The sequence below is a fragment of the Asterias amurensis genome, chromosome 21, assembly GCF_032118995.1.
Source record: "Asterias amurensis chromosome 21, ASM3211899v1".
NCBI classification, from domain to species: Eukaryota; Metazoa; Echinodermata; class Asteroidea; order Forcipulatida; family Asteriidae; genus Asterias; species Asterias amurensis.
In genome coordinates, this window is record NC_092668.1 from 831,102 (window position 1) to 856,598 (window position 25,497).

The 25,497-nt window shown below is 37.9% G+C and overlaps 2 protein-coding genes across 3 annotated transcripts; both read right to left on the reverse strand.

Annotated features, from left to right (window-relative positions):
- Positions 1–1,705: 1,705 nt before the first annotated feature.
- On the reverse strand, positions 1,706–11,093 carry LOC139953223 (bifunctional heparan sulfate N-deacetylase/N-sulfotransferase 3-like). The gene is made up of 12 exons (XM_071952684.1): positions 10,938–11,093; positions 8,017–9,404; positions 7,594–7,836; positions 7,156–7,341; positions 6,535–6,663; positions 6,129–6,311; positions 5,702–5,798; positions 5,300–5,426; positions 4,449–4,623; positions 3,953–4,123; positions 3,553–3,662; positions 1,706–3,217 (listed from the first exon to the last, which is right to left on the reverse strand). The coding sequence occupies exons 2-12, from the start codon at positions 9,022–9,024 to the stop codon at positions 2,992–2,994; spliced, it is 2,655 nt and encodes an 884-aa protein (XP_071808785.1). The 5' UTR covers positions 9,025–9,404; positions 10,938–11,093; the 3' UTR covers positions 1,706–2,991.
- Positions 11,094–11,966: 873 nt separating this feature from the next.
- LOC139953037 (broad substrate specificity ATP-binding cassette transporter ABCG2-like) lies at positions 11,967–25,397 on the reverse strand. 2 transcript variants are annotated; one of them, XM_071952430.1, is made up of 18 exons: positions 25,261–25,397; positions 23,608–23,650; positions 22,378–22,595; positions 21,788–21,847; positions 20,848–20,962; positions 20,505–20,657; positions 19,866–20,023; positions 18,279–18,430; positions 17,661–17,756; positions 16,572–16,756; positions 16,048–16,113; positions 15,764–15,849; positions 15,107–15,196; positions 14,554–14,678; positions 13,918–14,072; positions 13,650–13,739; positions 13,378–13,448; positions 11,967–13,228 (listed from the first exon to the last, which is right to left on the reverse strand). In XM_071952430.1, the coding sequence occupies exons 2-18, from the start codon at positions 23,626–23,628 to the stop codon at positions 13,081–13,083; spliced, it is 1,989 nt and encodes a 662-aa protein (XP_071808531.1). In that variant the 5' UTR covers positions 23,629–23,650; positions 25,261–25,397; the 3' UTR covers positions 11,967–13,080. The 2 variants fall into 2 exon arrangements, with proteins under 2 accessions (XP_071808531.1, XP_071808532.1); XM_071952431.1 differs by lacking the exon at positions 15,107–15,196.
- Between the last annotated feature and the right edge of the window lie 100 nt (positions 25,398–25,497).

Below are 25,497 nucleotides of genomic sequence, written 5' to 3' on the forward strand. Positions count from 1 at the left end.
CAGCATGAATATTCACGTATTAATGATTGAGCAGCGAGTACCCAACGGCCGAACATTTCCCATGTCATTCATGACATGTACTTAGCTTGTTAAAAAATGGCGAACGTGTTCCGTCGACCAAGGGCGTTTAATTTACTGCAAGGGCGGTTTTGCACGGAGGCGGACACAATAGCATTATGCAGCAGCGTCCGGCGAATATTATTGCATATGCAATAATGTCCTCCGGATAGTATTGCATATAGAGGACATAATTGCATGCGACACCGGATGTTTTTCCACTTGATCGGTGTTGATACACTTATGTCCTTGCTTTTGGATGTAGCTCTAATGCATGGTACATGTAGGCCTAATTCACCTCCATGCTCAGGGCCAAAATTAATTCATACAACTGTTGAGCAGAAAATACTGCTTGACACATTTCTGTGCTAAGCAAAAGTTGAGTGGGGCACCAGTCACAACAATGTAAACTAAATATATTTTTTTGGCTGGTTAACTGTTTATGCTAAGCAATACTTTTCTGTGCTTAGCAAATGTTTGTGCTCACAACAGGTTTTATGAAATTGGGCCCGAATGAATACGGTTACTCATATTTGCCAATTAATATAGAGTATCCTTTTTACAGCGTTGTAGCGGCGTTGACTGTACAAAAAAAACATCTGCAGTTTATAATGACCGAATTTGTCAACGAATTCGGAGTCACGAGAAAATAATGACAATACATTCTCTGTTTCCAAACATCGGTTATTGGACTCGTGAGATCAAAACTTTTTTTCTGAATTACTATAGGGGCCTACTCACAGTCTATTTGCATACAATGTGGGGGAAGTTTTCCACCATGACCATCTTTATACCAAAATCTGTCCTTGCTCTATGTTTTCTAAACTCCAATTGTATGTTATCAGTGCGAACAGTCATTACATCAATGTTGTTGTTGCGCACTCCCTTCAACCATGGAGGTACCTCGATGCTTAAACACTTCCAAACGCCAACGCGCGAAACTTGTGTCCATGACTGGTGGAACACATGACATGTGTCGTACAACTTTGATACTTGAAAACTGTATAATTATATATACAATACAACTAACCTAAAAAACAATAATTTCAAAAGCTGGTAGCGTTTTTGAGATAATTATTACCGAAAATAATTTTGAATAGGGGCTACACAAATTGAGAAACTTTACTGTCGGTAACGCGTTTCATTTTCACGTTTTTATTTTGACCCTCACTTTTTTTTTTTTTTTTTTTTGGGGGGGGGGGGATAATTTTGCACCCGCAGAATGTCCAAGTGAAAATTTTATCAAAATGCATTACGTAACCAGACCCTTTTACAAAGAGGGAGGATACTAAATGTACATCGCTTTCGGTGCCAGCCACAAAAAATGCCTCTCTTCTGCCAGAAGTATTTTCAAAATAAGACTGTTTTGGGAGGGGCAAAATATCTACCTTTTCGACACTTTGCCAAGGCTCCATTTACAATGTGACATCATAGACGCATGACCAATCAGATCACATTCAAATGAGTAAACACTATTTTGCAGCGGACATTTTCCCGCCTCCATTTTAACCTGTCTATCAAACCGTAAAATGACACGATTTTCTCTCATCTTTTTTTTTTGGACGGAACCCGAAGACAAATTTGACCATACAGCACAAGAAAGTATTCAACTCTTAAAGGACTTTTGGTCTACTTCATTTTATTTACAAGAAGAATTTAACCTATGACAAATATTTAGCTTTATAAGATGCATTATGCAAAAAAAATCCGTACAAAAATTAATTGCATCAAATTAGTTATTAAATATTGTAGAAGTAAAAAAAAAAAGCACAATCGAATTGAAATGTAATTGCCAAGAGTAGTACTAGTGCTTGTTTCATGTACAAAAAATATAAAGCGGTTTAGTTTCCTGCGCGCAATAGACCAACAAAATAGCGCCCTCTTGCATTTCAGGGTATTTCCTAGCAAGCATAACAGTACTGAATTTACATTACAATGACTGAATATGTGCAACATGATTTGAATTTGAAATTGACGATTAGTGTTTGCTGATCCAGTCAATTATTGTTCAGCTCAAAACAATAGGCCAATCCTGAAGCACAGAAGGCAACTACTATTAATTATACCAAATAAACTAGGCGCGCAATTGGAAAACCGTGTGTGAAAATGGCTTAAGTAATACAATGAGGTTTGTGGTAAGTGATTTCGTTTAAATAATAATAAATAAAACCCAATTGGTGTCAGGAGTGGGATACACCCTACCACCACAGGAAGCTCATTACAGGTGTTTTACATGTAGTACTCTTTGGCAGTTTTAAGTTTGTTTAAAATAACACAACACTGTGGTCAGGAACCAACATGGTTCCTGAACATTAGTTTTGTTTTTGTGGTATAAAAATATTTCTAACATCACCTCCTCTAAACATGAAGAAAGCCAACATTTTGGACATTCTAAAATAAGTTGTCCTCTATTATAGTACTGGTATATTCTCATGAGAGATATGATTTAAATATTTAAAACACTCCACTTTAAAACTCCAGGGCTCAATTTGACAGAGGTCATTTCTTAACACTAAAACATTCCCATCAAAATCCAACTGGAATGCAAACTGCACTATTGAACTGATTTATGCTTTACATGGAGACAGGCATACCACCATAACCAGAGTCCAACAGTTTTGGCGTTGAGTTACTGGTGTTTTTAGACTGGGGCTGAACTATCAAACTTGTTATGCTTTAGTATGGTTTGAAACTGTGTGGTGGTAACACATTTATGTGAGTTTTGTGGTAGCACCATGTATAAATCTCTTTTGAGTAGGGTTGGTTCTGAACAGAACCGGTGGATGACAACTGAATGTTTCAATCATAATGTGAATGAAAGGAAATTAAATTTTGGGAGGTGGGACATAAACATTGTTGTCAGATCAAGTAACATCAGACACCAGTTAGTTTTGATAGTTTTGCCCTAAAGAAATGCCGATCAATTGGCAGATTTCATTTAGTTTTTTCCGTTAGAGCTTTGTTTAACCACGCCGGTCGAGACTGGCTAATACTCGTCAAGTAAGCCTCTAACTGAACATTGTGACTCTGATAATAATGCTGAAGAAACTTCTCTGACTCCGAGTCCATAGGTGGGTAGATACGACCTTTACTTTTGCCGAGGCATTTAGTGTGACCTTTAGTCACCACAGGGCAATAAAAACCCTTCTTTGCGTCATAGCTGTGGGAAAAAAAAACATGTAAAAATCAAAATCAAATAAAATCCCTTCTTTGCTTCAAAGCTGTGGAAAAAAAAATATAAATATAAAAATCAAAACAAAACAAAAACCCTTCTTTCCATCATAGCTGTGAAAAAAAAATGAACTGAAATTAAAATCAAATGAAACTAAACAACAAAATTATACACCTCACTTTTATTTTATGCCGTGTACTGGCCTGGTAGATTTTTGTAACTTTCACCTTTGAACTTAGTTCTATGTAACACAGGCCAACTGCATGTTTTGTATTGGTATTTTTCTTAGTTCAATCCTTAAATAGGTTTTAGTTTATACTTACATAATGCTCTTGCTAAAATCCACAACTTTTTTCATGTGTAGAAATCGCTGAACTTTAAACATGGCAGCCACTGGATCGGCTTTTAACAAGTCACCATCCAACACCATGAGCTGAAAGTCAATTGAAACAAATTAGTATAAATTTCAAAAAAATATATATCTTAAACTTAATTCAAAGAAATATCACTCAGCTTATTTGTAATAGGTAGTGGGAAACCAACCAATAACAATGTACTTTACATGGCATTTCAGCTGGTATCCTGTTCCTTTGTACATGTAGCACTTTTTTGGCACAATTCCTATGAGCAAAAAAACAATTGTTTTTCCTCCTACATGTACTTGACAGCTTTATGAAGTTGTGCCCTCAATTTGTGATTTTAACGCCTTGAATCTTTTCTCACCTGGCCAGTGGGGTAGTATTGTAACCATTTCTGTAAATGCTGTGTATATTTCCCAGGGTCTAGGCATCGATTGCGGAGAGACACAACCTGTCTACCCAACTCTGTCCCTGATGAAATGACATCGTAGAAAGTGTAGTTCATACTCGCTGGGTTTGCATGGGCTCGCTCGTGCTGTACAAATCAACGTTACAATAAGTAGGATTTTAAACTTTGCATTGTGAAAATACGATATGCTAAGGTTTGCGGTAACACCACGTAATGACTATCTCTAAATGAGTTGGGGTGGTTCTGAAAAGAACTGCTGGTTTCAACACAATATTTCAATCAATATGCTCTGATCGTCTTCTGGAGCGAGCGTAACAATACGTTACAATAGTACACAACATAGATAATTTATTTACAGATAAAAAATGGTTTACATTTTTTTCTAACAATCTTAAACATTTTGAGTAAACCTAAAATTGAAGTTCTAAATAATAATAAAATTGAAGCCTACCTGATACCAAGAATAAGCCCTCTTTGCCGGGTCAATTAAAATAACGATGAGTTTTGCCTTCGGTAGGAGAGAGTAGGCCCTCAAAGGGGCGTTGGCGTTGTCAAAGTAGGTGGCACTTTTCTCAAATAGAAGAGCCGTCGTGGAATCCTCAACTTGCGGGAAGAAATTCATATACCTAAAGTAGGACAAAAAACACCGAGTAAAAAGCAATTGCAAACTGCTTACCAACCAAAAGGACCTATGGTATTGTAAATGCAAAAAATAGTTAAAGGCCTGACATTTCGACCGTAGAAGAGTCTTTCTCAAAGACTCTTCTTTTTCCCATAATATGAAGAGGGAAGACTTGGGCTCAATTTCTGGATAGCAAAGACGAATCTCAAGCTTACTTGCAAAGCAATATATGATGTCACAATACAAATCACTATGGTGATACCGACAACTCATCTTAAGATGCATCTTGTAGTGTTTTGTGAAACCATCCATGAGTTATAAGAGTCGTCAAGACACTCAACTCGAGTTTGCATGTTATTATTACTATTACTATTTATTTTGCCATTTCACAAAGTACAGTAACATTACTTGCACAAAACAAAAGTTTAGCTACAGGACAAAAAAAATGTATATGTTTTACAGAACTACCTGAAGGCCTACAGGCTAAATAGCAACATGGAATATGAAAATCTTGGATCAACCATGTGATAAATCTCTTTTGAATTTTGGTGGCTTTGAGCAGACACAGCTTGTACTTAGCGCTTTGAAAGAAAGGAAAACAAAGAAAAAGGAATTAGGAAAGTTAAGCTCTACATGGGAACGGGTCTAACGTGTCTTAAGGAGTAATTCTGGCATCTTACCATTCCGGCCCTTGAAGATACGTCCTAGTGGTTGAGAAGAACTGCAACTCTTCATACGTTTCCTCGCTGGGTTGATTCTTATAGATGTTGGGATGCATGGAGAGGAAGGAATGCAATGCACTTGTTCCTGAACAAAATAACAGAAAAACTTTCTAGTGGACTGCTGGCCAAAAGGTGCCTTGCCTTATATTTGGTTTTAGTTTGTGTGTTCAGTTAGAGTGCATGAACCAACATACTGTGAATGAAGGGTTGTGCTTGAATTTGGGACATTATTATAGCAAACTGTCATGACAGGCCTAAATTGGACTAAACCATGACATCCAGCCAGCACACCTTGATCAAGACTAAAATGTGACAGGAGCCTACCAAAAGTTTGGGTGTGGGTGTGGGGTTGAAACTAACCTGTCTTCTGTGGTCCAATCACAAGCAAGTTTGGAAGTTGGGTACACTTTGGCTTCTCTGGTAGGATCTCTAAATGACGTTTGTCTTGACAAGGGTTCTGAAAAGAAAAGCAACGACACAAACAATGAACTAGCTTGATTTTGTTTTCATCCCAATGCATTTGCTACACTATTCTTGGTTCAAGGAAGAAGCCACAAGGGAAACTGACTGGGTAAATTTATACACTAAGTTGGGAATGAACAAAGAAAAGTTCACTGGAGCAGTTTGTATGTTGGCGGTCTCCCTATTTTTTTAAAATATCTTTGGTCGGGGTTGCCAGTCAGTAGCCATAAAACCTGTACCTGCCGTATAGCTAGGGATCACTCCCAAGTTTACGATACAGCCTGCGACTCTTTTGTTTCATCCAATAGTTTTAAAGATAACTTACTGTCCACAGCGGCTCCTTTTCCTGGGGGAAGAACTCAAAATACTTCTTGGCAAGCTTGACTGGTTTTTCTGCTTTGAGTCTGATGTTGGTCCACATCTCCACAAAGTTGACTACCTTGTCAAAGGTGTACAACGCCAGACGGTCACTGCCGTAGTTTGTCATGTGGGTCATGTAAATGTTGATCTGGGTAGAAAGTATACATGTATCAGTACAGAATTAAGTACGTTCACAAGGCATGAGGATTTCCCTCCCAGGCATCCCAAAGGATTTCCTGGTGTACCCCAACTCCCAGATGTCTCAAAAGTTTTTGTTCCCCTCTAAAACCTGCATGTAATTCAAAGCTCGCCTTAAGACAACTTAGATGAGTTTTGTGGTAGCACCATATGAGTTTCCCTGGTAAACTTACTGGATTATTAACGATGGTTTGGAAGAGCTCTCCTCCATGGATGCTGCCATCAAGTCTCTCCCTTCCTCCTGGGTAATCTTTCATCCTGATGGTGTGTGTGAATAAACCACACGTCTGTCTTGGAAGAACCTACATGAGATGTTATAACATAAACAAGAATTATCACAAGATGTAGCTAATTAAATTTTTCAGGGCAAAGTTTTTTTAAAATTATGTGAGCAATGCAATTTCTTGTTTTGGAGATCAACAGAGTTTTCTCATGTCTTCTAATATGTCTTATGTATGAACTATGTTATGTATTCCGTAAGTGCCATTATCGCACACGTACAATATATTTTATGCACTCAAGATGTCATCAAAGAATAATTTATTTATTTTATGCATAAGTTTCATACAAATATGTTCAGATGCGCATTACATTAGTTAAAAAAATACAGATGCTACTTAAGAATATTCAAAACTGAAACACAAATTACAAGCCATAGTATGCTATCACAAATGAGGCGACATTATCAATCAAGAAATACTAATGCAGGCAGATAGTTGTCTATCATTACAAACAAGTGGACAATATTTAATGGCCAAACAGTAGGAGGGTTAAAGAATATAAGTAAACCTTACCATGATTTCCTTGAAGATGAATCCTTTCCGTTTCCTCGCTGGTCTCAAGGCAGGGTACTCCTCCGTACTGGTAACCTTAATTCCCCAGACTTGCTTCCAGGCGTTGTAGAGAATCAACTGGGTTGGGTACACTCCTGAATGGTGTGGTGCTATGGCATAGGATTCATCTACAACAATCTGATGGGTCTAAAGGTACAAGAGGACTGGTATCAAGTTTAGTGTTTTTCACAGTGTGTTGATCCTATGAACAGTGCAGTATTTTGTCGGCCAGAGATTGCCCCGGAATGCACAAAATCACTATTTTGTAACCTAGGGTCACTCGGTTTGGGTGGGGGGGGGGGGGGTCGTCCTTAATAAACAACACGGTGATATAAGGGGTTGGAGTTTGTGTCATCCTTGCTTATCAGAGTTAAATGATAATTAATCAATGATTCTTACCTTAGCAAAATGAACATTCTTCTTCATGTCGTTAACAAGTTGTGTTTGGTTGTCAAACGTGTGGGGTTGGGCGTGGTTCCACATGTGCGGGAACCAGGAAAATTTCTGAGCGTTTTTCACCAAGGCCTCATCCCCTTCCATCTCTTTCTCGTTTCCGCGTTTGAAGAACTTTCCCGAGAAGCCAAGCTTGAAACTAAAGCCTGGAATCTTCTCGGCTAGGATGTCTTGTTGTAAGAGTAGCGCCTGAATGGAGTGAGGGAAAGGTCTTAGTCAAGAGTGATTATAGTGACAAAATTGAAATTACTGTGGGTTGAAATATTTTAAGCCTTGAATGTTCTTGGGTTTTATTTCCTGGGAAATGGCTCTTCAGTGTGAAAGCGTTTCAGATATTGATTTAGAATTCAAAAGAATTTTGTTTCATACCTCCACATCTGGGGCAGTCATTCTGATTCCTTTAGCTCCGACGAAAATATCATCGATGTCGACTTGGATGTATCTGTCCAGAGACGTCTTGAGAAGTCCGTGCGAGAGGTAAGAAATACTGTCCAAAAATAAGATGTAGTGAAGCCAGAATCTCAAGTCATTGCCGATAAATATTCTTCGAATACCGTCAAAATTTCCCTCGTCTAGTAACATCGTCGTGTGCAGGACAGGGGCGGGTGAATTCAATTTCAGTAGATCCTGACTTAAAGTTTTGGCTTGGACGATTGGTCTGTAAGAGGTATGTTTAGTTCTAAACACTGTCCAGTCGTCGTACGGTAACGAATCGTTGATACGCTGGCCAGCTTTTGTCACGTATAAAACATCGTCAGCCGACGGGCTTATAACAAGATCTTTCAAGCTGAGTCGCTGATCCATGTACACTGGAAGATCACCAATCTGTCTTGTGTAAGCTTCGTCCGTTTTTCTCACAACGGCGAAAAATATAATTCCAACGCTATACTTTTTGCAGTACTGATGAATAGCTTGTAGTAAGTTCTTGTCCATGTCTAAATACAAGTGAATACCCTGAAAAATAATGACTGAGAATTTCCCGACCTGTTTGTGTTCTAATCTAGGCCAGTGTCGCTCTTTAATGAGCACTGCCGTAAAGTCAATTCTATTGGCCTCGAGGGCGCTGGTGATGTTATACGCAAACACTGAATCCGAGCGTTCGATGATAACCAGCGCTGATGGTAACACATGACTTTCATCTCTTTCCCGATCTGGGGAGTGTTTACTGGGTTGCCGTTTGGAAGCATGCCCGTCTCTTGTCTCCGTGTTCGACACAGACTGACTCGATGGGAGTCTCATATGTAGTGATTTATCATTTTCTCCTTTCAGTGGCAAGACGCTGTAACTAAGAAACCACATTGAGATGAGACTCAAAACTACAAGAAGAACCATCAACTTCTTTATAGTCGTCATTGTGTAATAGCGAATGACGTTCATGTTGACTTTATGTAAGTCAACAACTTGGAAGTCAAACGTGGGTGTGGTGGCAGGAGTCCCGTCAATGTGACTAGACTTCTTCTACATGTACTTTCTTAACTTAGAAGTCAAATGTGGGTGTGGTCGCAGGAGTCTTGTCAGTGACTAGACTTCTCCTACATGTACTTTCCTACACTTGGAAGCTGAGGATAGGCTAAACTTCAAGACTGTTGATATCCCGCCTTGCATCTTTTTGGCTCGATTCCTGCATTTTGATCCAAAGTTCCGGCAAAATCCTGCTGCCGTTGGGCTGTACACAAGGAAAGTTCTCCTTCTTCTTCGTAAACTTCAGTTTTCCATGATTCAAAAATGGCTGGGTCCCTCATCGGACATCACTGTAACTGTTGTTTGGAAGAGAAAGTAGAAACTTTAATTTAATAATCTCAATTCTGTAAAACCCTTGAGTTTAGAGAAAGTAGAAACTTTAATTTAATAATCTCAATTCTGTAAAACCCTAGAGTTTGTATACTATGCAAAAATAAATACAATCTCAACCCACCCAAACCAGAAATTGTCACAATGGATTTAAGAAATTTGCTGTGACACCATTCATGTGTATGTAAATCTCTTTTGAGTGTTTGTTGGTGCTGAATTCGGACAGTAGTCTGTCCACCTGTATCGTCAGAGTATACTGTCCAAAATAATGATCCGTTTATAAAAAGAGTGTGGAGTGTTTTGGTTTTGGACCCTACATGACCTTGTTTAGTGTTGGTTGAACACTTGACTGAAGCAACAATTTCTTTTTGTATGACTTCAGTTTCTGAACAAACCTTTCCAGAAGGGTGTACCCAAAACAAAAAAAGATAAAAATGGATCCCATGTGATTTCTCAACTGAAAGGGGAAACAGCTTTTCCTAGTTTGAAATACACCCAAAGTATTGTATCTACATCACTGTATGTAAATGCAGCATGTTTCCTAGTGGAAATGAAAGTTTATAAATAGATTCAGAATCAGTCTGATCTCTTATTATAAAAGGGGAAACTGCAACTGTGGTCCATTGGGGATACAGGAAACCAAACAAGCAAGGACACAATCCTTTAACATGTTTAATCCACACTTGAACTTCCGCTGGCCACAGCTGATTCATTCTGCAGTGTACACCAATGCTCGAATTTGGGGAAAATTTTAAAAATGTATCAGGTTTAAAGGCCCAAAATGATAGGACCCCAATTATAAGTTATAGCTTCTAATGAGAAGTCAACGTTCTGGTAATCAGTCTTAAAATTAATGGAAAATAAATGGAAGCCTACATCAGCAGATTGTGCCAATTTGGGGATTTTTCTTCCTGCAAGGTAAGGTTTGGCATGGACATATCGCTTCAGATTTTTGGCGATTCCTCAAAAACGCAACCTCCTTTTTAAATGAATTGATATCTTCATTAACATGTTTAAAGAATCCAAAAACCAAAGAAATAGTTTGCCTTTAAAGAATAAGTGTACTACAACCTCATTCATTTATTACTCAACACAAAACAATATTGAAATTAAATATATTTTCCGACTCAATCGATCAAGTCAAAGACTCAACTTCAAGTCAAGGAGTCGAGTCAACAATTGAACAAACAGTCATATTAATTTCAGGCGAACATAATTTGTTTCTGTTCAAAATATTACACACAGTGAGTGAGTTATTGTTATTCAAAAGTAAAACACAAGACGGAAAGTCATCCCGCAAGACTACTGGACGTGTCTGGTCATTTGTTTACTGGCCTTTGCTTTGGCCTGTCTACCTGTCATGCCCGTGGTCCAGTGAAGATTCGACCACTGTGAGTTTTTGTGTGGGAGTCGAGGCTAAATTCAACAAGCGTTTGTAATTTCCACTGACCAAGTTACAACTAATATCATGGTCGTCAATAAGACTAAGTAATACTCACTTAACAACGGTTCAAAGTTTCGTAAAACATTCTACCTCCATGTTGTTTGTGACTTGATATCCATCAACGCCAAATTGTCAAAACTTAGCTGTCTGTCGAACGAAGTCGTCGCATGCAGCTGGTTGTTGAAGTCGTTGTCTCTGCTGCATTTTTACACGTCCGTACATACATACGACGTGTAGTGTATGTACAAATTACATGCATCAGCTTTATTCCTAAATCCCTGACAAGATACCAAACAGTCAAAAGGTGGCGCTGTTTCCTTTTGATTGAGTGAAGGGCGGGTCTAGTTTTGTTTGGAGGGGCATTATTATTTCCCGGCACTCAATTTGACACAAGTATGCCTTTTAGGAAATGGTTTTGTTTGAACGGCGTTTCGAATGGCAGCTAGCACATAAACAAAATGTAAGATAATTAAATCAAATGACCACAGAAAAACATCACAAACGGTGTCAGATGCAATTGTGTTCGCCATGCAATACTGTCCGCTCCGGACACTTTTGCATATGCAATCGTGTCCGGGGCTATGCGAAAACCGTCCGGCGGACAGTACATGTATGTGCGCGCTTGCACTGAACCAATAGTTGCAGAACGAATATTCACGCATTTTATGATAGCAGCGAATACCCAACGGCCCGACATTTCCCATGTCATGAGATGACATGCACTTTAAAGCTTGTAAAAAAATGGCGAATGTGTTCCGTCGACCAAGGGCGTTTAATTTACTACAAGGACGATTTTGCAGGGGGCGGACACAACTGCACATGCAAATGTGTCCGGGCGGACCTAATTGCATTATACAGCAGCGTCCGGGCGGATACGATTGCATATGCAAAACCGTCCGGCGAACATTATTGCATATGCAGTAATGTCCTCCGGATAGTATTGCATAGAGGACATAATTGCATGTGGCACCGGAACTCTTGGTTGATAATTGGCAAACAAATATGGAAATTCGAAACACCAACAGATCAGGATTTCAGTTATTTTTAATTCTTGTTTGAACAATGATACAAACAAAATGTACGATTTTCAAAGAGTGGGTAGGCCTAAATAATCATCTTCTCGCCCTTAAAGTTTACATCCACAGGGTGTCTGCTTACAAAACAGACGTGGGCAAGTTTTAGCCTTTTTCATGACGCAAATTATCACCTCCATGAATGCATACCGACACTACTGATTGGCAGTAGAGTCATGAAAATTTATTAAGACATTTCTAAAAGGTATTGAAAACTAAATTTAATAATCCTTAAGTAAGCGTTGCGTAAACTCGGGTTGCCGCACCACCACCGGGCATTGTATACCCCTCAGTATTAACGAACTTTCCCTAAAACTTTCGGTAGAACAACAAAGTTTTGGTACTCTTTCCAAGTCTCGGCTTATATTATGCTCTGCACTGCAGCCGGTTTTTATGGGTAAACATCACAACCAACAACCAACATTATGGAACAATCTACCTCTTTACATCCGACATGTATCATGTCTTGAATCATTCAAAGCCATGTTAAAAACTTACTTACTTTTATGCTAAGTTAAGTAATTATAATGTTATGTTTATTCAGAGATGCTATGTGGCGCTTTTAAACTTTTGTAACAGGCGATTTATAAAATTTATCATTACAAACTGACATGGCAAACAGTGCAAATTCATTAAAAAGTATCAAAATACATAACGAATATTTAGAAGTCCCACAGGTTTTTTACAGTAAAAGAAAACAAAAGTATTTTAACCACTATACTCCTAGCCCCTCTAATTACACCTCTCGTAAATTAATATTAACATTTATTTTAGATAATGTCATCCAAAATATCTCAAATTAAAAGAAAACAACCCCTACGTCATCATGGGCAAAATATTTACACTGTATCCATTTTTCTGGGTTCTCAAATCTGTCTGTATTCAATATTTTGAGGCCGACGCTTTATTCTGTCCTCATTCGCATCATTCGCATAGGAAAACAGGATGGGCTGTAGGATGATTATTCAAAAGAGGGCGCTATCAGAAGAAGTTTGTACACAGTTCGCCAAATAATTATGGGGGGGGGGCAGAATCCCCTGCCACACCGGAGCCCCAGCCGAGGTTTGGAAAGGGCCCTTCATCTGAGACTGAATAGGCCCTATATAAATCTTTTCTCTCAAGTCTTTATTTAAATCTTGGAATATTCCTCAAGCGGACGTAAGTTAGGAACAGACAGACGACAGTAAGCGCACCCATGGCAACGATGTTCTCCCACATTGCCCAGTCGGTAAAACTTATTCCTTGGGTCTCGAGGTAGTCATTTCCTTCAATGCTGAAACACAGAGGGATACAAAAAGATTATTGAAATAGTCGAACTATTTCTTTAAATGGAGTAATACTTTTACCCAAATTAAGTATTGCATTCGTTCTATATTATGTCCTTACAAATTTTATAGCACTCATTCTAGTTTCTGTCCTTACCAATTTTGCGTCGTATTGGCGACAGGTGGATCACAGAATTCCTGGTCTCTGAGTTCGTTGATGGACAGAGCCTGTGGGTAAAGTTACGATGGTTATTCTTGGTTATAATCCAAACACTAAAACATTCAGTACGTCATCAAAAATGATATCCTCTCGAGCCCCTTCCCATGTGCCTTCCTCCCATGGGTGGTGGGGTAGTCCTACATGGGATACCCCTTCCATGTACCCCTTTCTCTCCCGCCGATACACCTAAATTGGCACACGTTACTCACATTCATGGCGTATCTAATGATACTAAGATATTGTAAGTACTGCACCCAGCTAGGCAAGGAAGCGATGTTGATCAGCAGTCCACCAAAGATCTGCAACAGTGCAAGAAGAAAACGAAAAATGAAGTACACTCTAACAAAATTTATTTTATTATTTGATGCTAGACAAACCGTTTAAAACATAGGCTTCGGCTTTGGGTCTGACCGGAGAGTCTGTCTGTGTAATGTTAGTTTAGTTTTTGAAGATAATTAATAAAGATAGAAATATTACCATCATGAAGACATAAGCCATTGCAATCATGAGGTTAGCGATGGCTAAGATGTTGAAGCATGCACCCAGTAAGAAGGCAAGGCTACTTGCCGAGACAGCGGTCGCAATAAGAGTCAGTGCGTAAATGAAAGAGGCTGCTGCGTCTGGTCGGAAACCTGCGTGGAAAGAAGGACGAGAAATAAAATGGTGGACATTTCAAAAGAGTAAGTGTGATCTCGTCTTTGGAGTATAAACATTATTGACAGGTTTTGGATTGGGAGGTAGTCGGCTGGTCGTGGTTGGCGTAGTGGTATCTTACATTGTATGTATCGATGTGTTGAAACCCTTTATCCTAACATCTGGCGGGTCCAGATTTTGCACGTCTTTTGTAGATTTATTAAACTTTGTAAACATCTCATTTAAGTATGCCATGTAATGCTACGGACAATGTGTTGTGTTTTAAACCGAAATAAATTGCCTTCCATCTCTAGGACCCCGGCTCGAGTCACGCCGGTTGGCACTAAGTGGATTGGGTTTGGAATCCCTACCTGACTGCGTAGGTTTTTATAGATTATTGTGCGTCCCTTTATCATACTTTGACATCAAGTTTCACCAACCCCCTCCCAAATAAGACACGCCTATAATTAGGTTTCTTACCGATCATCCAATAAGTAATGGCGGCAAACAGAAACGTTGGTACGATGCGCATGGGCAGGAGGTCGCAGAAGACCTTGGAGAAGAAATAGACTGAGACCCGGTAGAAACCGCCCGCTGACTCGTGACTGCAAGAAAAGAGAAATAAATAATAAAATACATCTTTGTAGCACATGCCGTCATTTAGAAAGGGTGCCCTTAGCCCGCGGTCGAAAAACAGGGCCCACTTTCATAAAACTATTTAGCGGACGTCCCGTTTGCTAAATTCTTTTGATAAAAAGCAAGAAAAATAATGTGTGTACTAGCAACACCAATGGTGAATACATACTATTTTAGCTAGTATTAACCTACTTTTCAGACATAAATTTTCAAGGGATTGTTTTTTACAATCATCGTTAGACCATGTAAGTTTTAGTAAATCTGTGATATTAGACGATTTTTGTTCTGTTATACCAAAAACTCTGTAATGTTCCTTTAAATAGCTTTGTAAAATAATTGGGCCCAGAATAATGTTGTATTCTCTTGTAATATTGGATGGATAATGGACGAGACTTACAGGAAGATCGTTCTCTCTGCGATGAAGACTTCATTAGCGCTGACATTACCAAAGATCATATTCGTCACGACAAAGAAGAAAGCCCCGACCCTGCAATACAACATCTGTTAATGCAAGAGTTTGTAAAAAAAAAACGGAGAAAATACTTTATAGTATTTTCTCCGTTTTTCCATCATTAAAAAGGTTTTTATACCCTCTGTAGATCAATAATTTGCTATGACATGAATCCTTACTCACTGTGAATGAAGATGTATGTAACATCGTTAAACCCATTGATGTAGAAGTTTCAGCTGCATTAGTCGTCACGTTTTTGAGAAAAGGGTGAAACTACAGAGCAATGTTTCAGGAGAGTCGCATAAATCTGTTGTACATGCTAAATTTATTTTCGTCTAACTGAGGAGAAGAACATTTATTTTAGTTTCTTAAAAAATTGTTTTACCCGTTTCTCAGCATGCCATATTTTAAGGGAAGCTTTTTACCATCATTATTTTAAACCCGAAGTTTAAAATGCTAATTTGTGGCATCTGTTTTTTTGTGAAGAAAAATAATAAAATAGCATTTATTGCTGCCTTTCAGCCAATGAAAGGTCTTCATTGACATCAGTGAGGGCGCTGTTTCGATCTCGTGACGTCATGTTGAATGCATTCTACTTCATACCTGTTTTGAATTCCCGAGGAAGCTGACTTGTCAATCTGGAAATAGATGAGACCTACGATCACTGCGATGAAGGCGAGTACAATCACCTGACGATGGAAGACAATGGATCATTATTGTAAGGGCATTGTCACACGAGGCAACTTTTGAAGGCAATTGGGGGCAAGGCATGAAATTCTGTTCATGTGCGCACAATTCTTCTGGTAGCGCCCTCATTTGAATCTCCGTGACCGAATTCAGCACTGGATAAGGTTTGTAACACTTTGATAGTCTGCATGATAACATACCTGCATGTAAGAGCTCTTCGGGTTCCTCAAGATATTTTTAGTCGCTCTTCCCGAGACGTAGAACAGCTACAAACAAAGATTTAAGAAACATCAAATAATATGAAATTACATATCCTTCATTAGTAACATTATTCATAGATGTTAAATTTGCATCGGGGATAAAGAAAGTACTGAGTATACAGTGCTAACATGGGTAAAAACCAAAATTAACAACATTATTCATGCTAAATATTCCAAGCAGCCCTGAGACAGAAACGACCGTTAAGGATTCCAAAATGGCCATACCAACGCTAGGTCAGTCTCAACGTTGCTTTTTATTATGTAAAAAGAGAGTTGAAAAGGTCGAGGGTTCGAATCCCATCCGAATAATATGCATTTGTTTTTCTCCACAGAACTCGGGAAAGTACCGGTGTAAGGGTACAAACAAATAGTAATAACGACATTCTAATTCTTTATCCTTTTAGAATTTAACATCTTTAAAAAACAGAGAGAAACATTATTGTGCGATTTTTGCTTCAATTCACCTGTCTCAGAAATGACGTAGGATAGCTGACTTTTGCCCCTCCTGCTGCCTCCACATTCAAGAAAGTTTCATATATCTCATCAGCTTTGCTCTTCATTGTCATGTAAGCTTGCGTCTTCAGAAAGACATCCCCAAGATCCTTGGGTGGTACGGGCTCGGTTTTGGGTTTACCCTCCTCCACTGCCCCTGAAACGATGACGTCATAATTTACGTTGTTAGTGTTTAACAAATTACAAGGGATGCTGTTTCTTATAGGCTTTCTTTGTTATTTATTCTCTGGCTTTTTTACGGTATACTTTCCAAGTTTGTGACTTTTCAAGTTTCAATCTGGCATAATACTCCTCTTCACCTGAATCCACAACTGCATGAATGGAGATTTCCTTTCCAGATGGACTTCATTATCCTCATACATACAACAAAATATTAATTATAAAGCGCTTTTACATCAATATCAAAGTGCCCCCCAAAAAAAAAAAAAAAATAAAAAAAAAAAATAAATAAATAAATAAATAAATAAATAAATAAATAAATAAATAATTAAATAAATAAATAAATAAATAAATAAATTAATAAATAAATAAATAAATAAATAATTAAATAAATAAATAAATAAATAAATAAATAAATAAATAAATAAATAAATAAATAAATAAATAAATAAATAAATAAATAAATAAATAAATAAATAAATAAATAAATAAATAAATAAATAAATAAATAAATAAATAAATAAATAAATAAATAAATAAATAAATAAATAAATAAATAAATAAATAAATAAATAAATAAATAAACAAATAAATAAATAAAATGGAACTAAAACAACAACATTTTTTACATCTGACATAAGTGAGTTTTGTGAGATTTCTTTTTTATCAATGCCAAAGAGTTAAAATTGCTGATGCATACTGTGAGGTTGTTCCATATTCGGGGAGCAAAAAGGAGAAAGGAGAAAGTCCGGTTGAGAGCAGATGAAATAGCCTACATGGAGATACATGTGCAAAATGGCTGATGTAAATTTGTATAGTTTCTTCCCTTTGAGTTTTACTAAGTGGGCAGAGGGAAGGGGGGGAGGGACACCATTTCTTACCCAATTCATCATCGATTGAAGAAATGGCAAATGAGTCACCGTTGATGACGTCAAGAAAGAAGTCAGGAGGGTTGTTATGCTCTTCGCAATGGTAACCTTGGCAACGGAAAGAGAAAATAAAGTTCATGAGTCTGATATTCAAGTTGTTATAATAATCAATTTCTGAAGGTATTGTTTATTAATTTAAATGGTGAAAATGTTTTAGTTTGTATGAAAGCTATTTTTGTCTAAAATGTATTACGGTGCGTGTCTTATACCTGCATGTGATTTGATCTATCCGTTTTGCCTTCCCTTCTTCAAGATGGATTATTTGTCGACATGAATTCGATGTTTCATTCTATTTTACAGATATCTTCAGATGTCCGAGTACAGCGGGGTAACTCTTGAGAATCTTGAATTATTATAAACAGTTCCAGAAAACTAATACAGGATGCGAGGGAGCCGGTTTGCACTACGTAGTCAGGACGGTGGCCGGCAGCTGTTAACGGACCGAACTTTTAACCAAATAGGGGCCGTAATACACACCACTTGACCAGTCGTCGATCAATCCGAGTGAATACAAAATATTCCAAAGTTATTTAAATGACCAACAAAAACAGATGAATCATGTTGTTTTACCGAGAGATTTGAAATAGTCCAGAGCTTTGTTGGCTTTGCCGTGGTAGACTGTCTCGCCTTTACTCAAGAGGTGTAACTTGTCAAACATTCGGTAGATTGAATATCTTGGCTGATGGATTGAGAGAATAATAGTGCGCCCTCTCTGTGCTAGCCTGTGAAAGTTTTTTTAATAATAAGAGAAAAATGGTTTTAAGAAAATAAGACAGAAATGTATACAACATTATTTAGCAAAGAGTATTATAGCAACTTAGTTTTAAAAAACAAAAATAGTGGGGGTTGCACACAGTTTAAAGACCCTAGACACCATTGGTAATTGTCAAAGACCAGTCTTCTCACTTGGTGTATCTCAACATATGCATAAAATAACAAACCTGTGAAAATTTGAGCTCAATTGGTCGTCGGAATTGCGAGATAATAATGAAAGAAAAAACACCCTTTTCACACGAAGTTGTGTGCGTTCACATGCTTGATTTCGAGACCTCAAATTCTAAATCTGAGTTCTCGAAATCAAAATCGTTGAAAATTACTTCTTTCTCGAAAACTTCGTCACTTGGAGGGAGCCGTTTCTCACAATGTTTTTATTTTTTATTTTTACTATCAACTTCTCCCAATTACTCGTTACCAAGTAAAGTTTTGTGTGAATAATTATTTTGAGTAATTACCAATAGTGTCCACTGCCTTTAACTATACGTTCGGCAACATGACCTTTCATAACGTTGGTGGAATGAGTTCGGTGTGATGGGGATTAGCAACACACAAACTAAAAAAAATTACGAAAGTGTGAACCGCCCTGATAAAAAGACTGACTCGTTATAATACGATAATAAATCACGTTTTCAGCTCAAAAGGATAAAAATTAAAGGTATTTCGCCGCCACCGCAATCCCCTTCCATTCAGCGAACCATAAATCCGGATCATAAGAAAATCTATGTATTGAAGAAGGTATCAGACAGTATTAACGAAAATGGATCACATGAGAATACCAACAGTGAAACCAGCATAGCTTCTGGCTTCAATGCACATAATAAAGTCTAGACTGAAAAAGTGTTTTTTAGTGTGATACATTGTGTCATCAGACAATAAACCATTGCGAGCACTCATGCAACAAGGCATGCGTGATTTTACTTCAATCCAGAAGCATTTTTGGTAAATCCAGACATATAATCCATACACAACAGTATTTTATGTAACTTTGTGAGTAATATGGACGAAAAGTTGTCCCAATATATCATGCATTGCTTTTTGTCCAAAAACCCAGAAAATTCAAGAGTTCATGATCATTCTTTTTTGCTATAGAGTTAACTCTGTTATATACCTGAGCCCAATTTCATAGAGCTGCATAGCGGTCGATGTTGTGGTTACTGTGCGATTTCCATTTCATAACGCTGCTAACCGTCAGGAAAATGCATGCTAACCTTCAGGTGCACGAAACTGAATGACATAACAATACAAATCCATGGTGATTGTGCAAATTGGCCGCATACTTTCTTGCTAAGCCGTGAAATAATAGCTTTGAACTTAGAAACCATCAGTAAAAAACCACAAATTTTAAACACATGTTCACCCTAAAAACCCCACAATCCTTACTTGGAGAGAATCATAATGACTGAATTAGCAGTGCTAGCATCAAGTCCAGTAGTCGGTTCGTCTAGAAACAGAATATTAGGTCGTGTGATCAGTTCCATGCCCACATTAGTACGTTTCCGCTCACCGCCAGACACACCGCGAATGTACACATTACCAATCTACAGCGGAGAAGAGAAAAGCAGACATTAATTCTACCACAGAAAAAAATCAAATTAGCATTATCCGCATATTATTATACAGTAAGAATAACTATAATTGAGAACTCCCTTTCTCGCACTTTGTCTAAGAGGCCTCCGCCCACCCCAGTGTTCCAGGGGTCGATTTCACAAAGAGTTAGGACTCGTCTCGAGTTAGGACGAGTAACTCGTCTTAACTTAGGATTAATCTTAAGGTCTGCATGCTACAGTGCAGGGTTGGGATTCGTCATAAGTCCTAATATTAGTCTTAAGTTAGGAAGAGTTTTGTGAAATCGACGGCTGGTTTGATTGGCAGCATATTGCGTCACAGCACCTTGTAAACCATTACATTATGCTGCACTGAGTCGGTCTTGGGCTCTTCCGTTGCACACAACGCAACATAGTCTAGGCATGGAGGAAGGAATATTTCCTTCATGGTCTACTAGGGTATAAAGATCCCTACCTTAGTTTCTGCACAATCCTGCAAGGAGAGCTCTTCAATGACCTCTTGTACACGACGCTTCTTGTCGGCTTTGCTGACCGTCTTGCGAAATCGCACGGACGCGGAAAAAGTCAGATTTTCGCGGACAGTGAGCGTTCCCATGACAATGTCTTCCTGTAAATGAGAGCGAGAAAACCAATTAATTAATCTCTCCTAGATAACAAATATTATCCGAATGTTGTTGTATGTTTTTCCGATTTGAAACAGAATCATCTGTCAAAAATCGTACAGAGAAAAAGTTTTTACGAAATTACTTTGCCTAAATTTATAATTTCTTGATGTGATGTAATGAAGCAGTTCTAACCTGAACGACGTAACCAGAGATGAGTCTGAAATCAGGGGGTGGGACTGCTCCATCAATCAAGACCTGACCAGACATTCCATTGGGATCCTTCCTCATTGCGAGGATATCAAGCAGTCTGAAATGGCAAAGTTTGAGAACATAACACAATTTGAGACTTCGATCTAGGTCAAGTGCGAGCAGCGACCATTTTTGTCGACCACTAACTAGTCAATATTCCACGTTGACCTATGCATGCAATACATCCTGTACCAGGCAAAACCGCCCAAAGGTCGACAATAGACCTTTATCACGTTGCAGCCATCTTGAATTTCTCCCATTGATATCATTAATACCAAACCGAGGCTAGAAGAAAAACTTGCCTGGTTCTTAAATGCAAAATGATTATCAGCATTCATTATTATTATTCGATACGATGAACATGACCAATATTGAGGCATCATGATAAAGGTCTATATTCGACAACAGCTCTTCGCTCAAACTTGCTCCTATAGATATAGCAGACTTAGCCTGGTCCTTCAACCAGGACAATGAGAAACTGGTCTTACATGCCCAATTGTTTCATTGGATACAACGATTTCATTGGATAAAAGTACAGTGACGTAAGCTTTCCATTATGTGACGTAGCGTCAGCTTGCTTTCGGTCACGCATAATATGTTTGGTACATCAATGTGGTTTGAATCACTATATTACGTGGAATGACTATATGGGAATTGCCTTGTCCGGTCCGTCCACGCATTGTGACTAAAGGTGAATAAGGTCAAATAGTTTCAAGGATGCTTAAGGCCGGTTTATAGTCGGTCGCGCGATGGTCGCGCGACGGAAATCTTGCGCGCAATCCTAAGACTGAGGCCTAAAAACCGTGTCTTTTTATGATCGCGCGTCAAGATTTCCGACGCCCGACCATCGCGCGACCGACTATAACTCGGCCTTTATACTCACGAAGTTTTGCCGCTTCCAGTTGGCCCAAGGATTGCATTCATGCCTGGCTCAAAAACGGCACTAAAAAGGGCGAAATAAAATTCAAACAAAATTAGATACAATTTAAGAACATGCTTGGCAAAGTTTACTGTTAATTCCGATTTTTACGTAAACTTTAAAGTTGAGTATTCCCCTACCTCAAAGCACCGTCCATGAATTTCTATCAGAAAAAAAATGCAGCTCACACCGCAACAATTCTTTGAGGGACACGTTGCCGTGGACTTGGGCGCTTTTGGGCTTAAATAAATCCCAGTTTGGTATGAATTTTATTATGATTGGAAAAATGTTTTAAGGATACAATGTTTTACAAAAACATCCCTCAACGAAACAAATTGTGTGGTGTTCTCTTCACTTTTTGAACTCTGACGTACGTACGCCATTTAAAACCAATTTGTTGATTCCACACAATAACAGGTCGTGTTAGTTCAGTGTGGATCATTATATTCTACTGTTTAATCATCTTTCCAACCTTATTCATTTCATACTAGACGCATATGCAGCAAAAAGCGCTCAAATTCGAAGCAATGTGTCACTTCAATTAAAATTCTCACGTGATATTTTTGAGAATCGGCTTGAAAACTTTCTGCTTCTTCACTTTCGTTTTCACGAGGTAGTTGATGTCATGACATGACAAAACGACATTGTTGGATTGCGTGTCCGATCTTGGTTTCCTGCCATTCCCGACACCATTGTGACCACTATGCACTCCTTTAACTGCACCGTAGTTTCCAAAATGGTTGTTCCCGTCATCAGACAGAAGTTTCTGTGTCTGGAATGAAACGGTTTGAAAGTGCAATGGTGAGAAGGAGTTTCTAAAAGTAATGTTCTTTCCCGTACGAGTACGGCACTGGACACGTTTTGGTAATTGTCGAAGACCAGGAGGATTCTCACTTGATCTTGGTAACAAAGAACAATTGGTACATACAACATCGGAGAAACGACTCCCTCTGAAGTTTTTTTTGAGAAAGAGGTAAATTTTTACTATAATATTTGAAAAAGTCTTCAGGCCTGAAGCCTTTCTCAGGCATTTGAAAGCTCACACATTATGCAACAACAGTGTTTTTCTGCTTTAGTTATTCTCTTGCAACTTTGACGACCAATCGAGTCCAACATTTTCACAAATTTGTTTTTTTGAGCATTATGTGGGATACACCAAGTGAGGACACTGATCTTTGACAATATTACCAAATAATGTGTCCAGTGCCTTTATAAATAAAGTTCAGAATAAAAGTTTAACATAAAGTGAAACAGAAAGCTATCAAAGATCTACCTAAACTTCAATTGCACAGTTATAAAATGGGAAAACGATTAATGCATTGGGGTAATGGTTGTTATTGTTTTGTCAAAACCTCTGGGTTCCGGCTTTTGTTTGTTGTTTCCGTTTAGTGGTGCCGTTTTGATGTTTTAGCAGTTAATGTAAAATACACTCTGCTCCATTTAAAGGCCCTGGACATGTTTGGTAATTTTTGTCAGAGACCAGTCTTCTCACTTGGTGTATCCCAACACATGCATAAAATAACAAACCTGTGAAAAGTTGCAAGAGAATTCGTTGCACATTACTTTATGTGCTTTGCATAATTTGAGTGAGAAATTAGTTACTCAAAAACATCTTCACTTCAGAGGGAGCCGTTTTTGACAATGTTTTATACTATCAACAGCTCTGATTGCTCGTTATAACCAAGTAAGTTTTTATGCTAAAAACAAATATTGAGTAATAAAACAATAGTGTCCAGTGCCATTAACAATGGTTTGGGAAGGCCGTATATTAAAATTATACTCACAGGTTCGACTTTCACCTCCATTGTCTTCAAACATATAATAACTCTGAAACAGAAAACATTTATTTATTACGAATTAGTCTTTTGAAGAATAAAGTATCCCTTATATACCGCCAAATTTGAAGTTGAAAAACGGAAACACGACCACTTCATCAATAATCGATAAGCTTTATTTAGTTTCTGGCTTATTTTATTTTGGGCTTTATATAAAGTTGGGCTTTATTTTATTTTTCGCAAAAATATTTTAATAGGCTTCCTGTTGGAGATAAGGGGCGATTTGTCTGTGATGCAGTCATGAGGTATAGGCCTACGAGTGGTTCAACCGGTCGACTATAATGGCCATTTCTGCTTCAAGTCTAAGCCGAATTGCATACAGATGTTAGGCACGAATGAATATAGCTTAGCAGAAATAGCTTTCCTCATCAAATATCATGATATCTGCTGCTCTTACGGTTTCGCTTTGTATGTAACATGGCCCTTCTGTTACCCCCCTCACCCAAATAAAAACCAAACCAACGTCCACGAAGCCTTGAAGCAACTATTCAAATACTATGTTGCGTGACTTTGTATATCTTTACTACCAATAATTGATCCTTCACCATGCATGGCCTCAAATCCCCTAATATTCAAATATTGATATTGTTTGACCTTGTATATAGATAAGCCTACGTACAAGCCACGCAGCATTGAACGGTTATCTTGACCTGGCGACTTGAACTCTGGTATCTCGCTCAACCAGTTTCATACTGTTTTATGTCGCCTGTTTTTAGCAAAAACATTTTTTATATAAGTTTGTTGTTTGTGTTTTTTTCAGGGCAAAATGTAATCCACTGCATTTAAAAACGCTTTAACACGGACCGTTTCAAATATACTAAACTACAGAATAAAAACAGGTCTATGTACCATTACCAATATATTCATGACAATGCTTTTAATGAAAAGCATTTGATTTCCATTCGCAGTTCCTTTTTAATGGTAAAACTGGAAAATTCACTCTTGATTGGCCGTGCCTAATAAGAAGTGTTATTCCGCAATAACAAAATGGATCTAACTTTCGACTCTAACTAGAGTAACGAAATTCACGACCAAAATGGGTCGATTTTAAAATTGTAATGTAATTTTTCCGGGAAAATTTGCTATAAATCGGATTTTGCCTCTTTACACGACAATTGTCAAGCTCAAAGTTGTCAATGTGTCAAGTTCAGAATCAGCCATGTCTTTCCAAACATTAACCTTTATTACAACATCTGTAATACGTAAATTAGGCCTATATTTTTTTAATATCAAGCTCAACAACCCAAAAAGTAAAATCCCTTATACACACAACGGAAATTACAAAAGGAAATTAAAAGAAATGATACATTCCGAAAGAAATCTGTCGGATGATGTAAAATGTGCACAACCTTGATAAGAAAAATGCTCAGATATTCCCATTTCTATTCACTTTTATTGTTAATAAAGAGACTCATAGGGGGAACTTTCCCTTATATTGAAATGTTAAAGAGTCCACAATTACATGTATGAGAGTGAATACATGTTTTTCTCGTGACTAATTAAGCTCAAAGTTTTACAGGTTTGTTATTTCATGGACAAAAATTATGGCAGTTACAAGACTCTGTAATATATCAATATTGCACGAAGTTGAAACAAACTTACCCTAAAAAGTCCAGCTCCTCAAACCAAAATATCCAAACTGTAAAATGGATAATAACTCCGTTTCCCAAAGTGTTTATAGCTACGAAACCAAGTTGAACCTTGTCATGTTACATGAGCGTTCAAAGGTTTGGTTGGTTGACTCGTTTTGCCTTTTGGTTTCGTAAACCAATACATACCAATTTATACTTCAGTAGATATGTGCTTGACATTGAAGAATTGGTTCCAAGTGACTGCCCA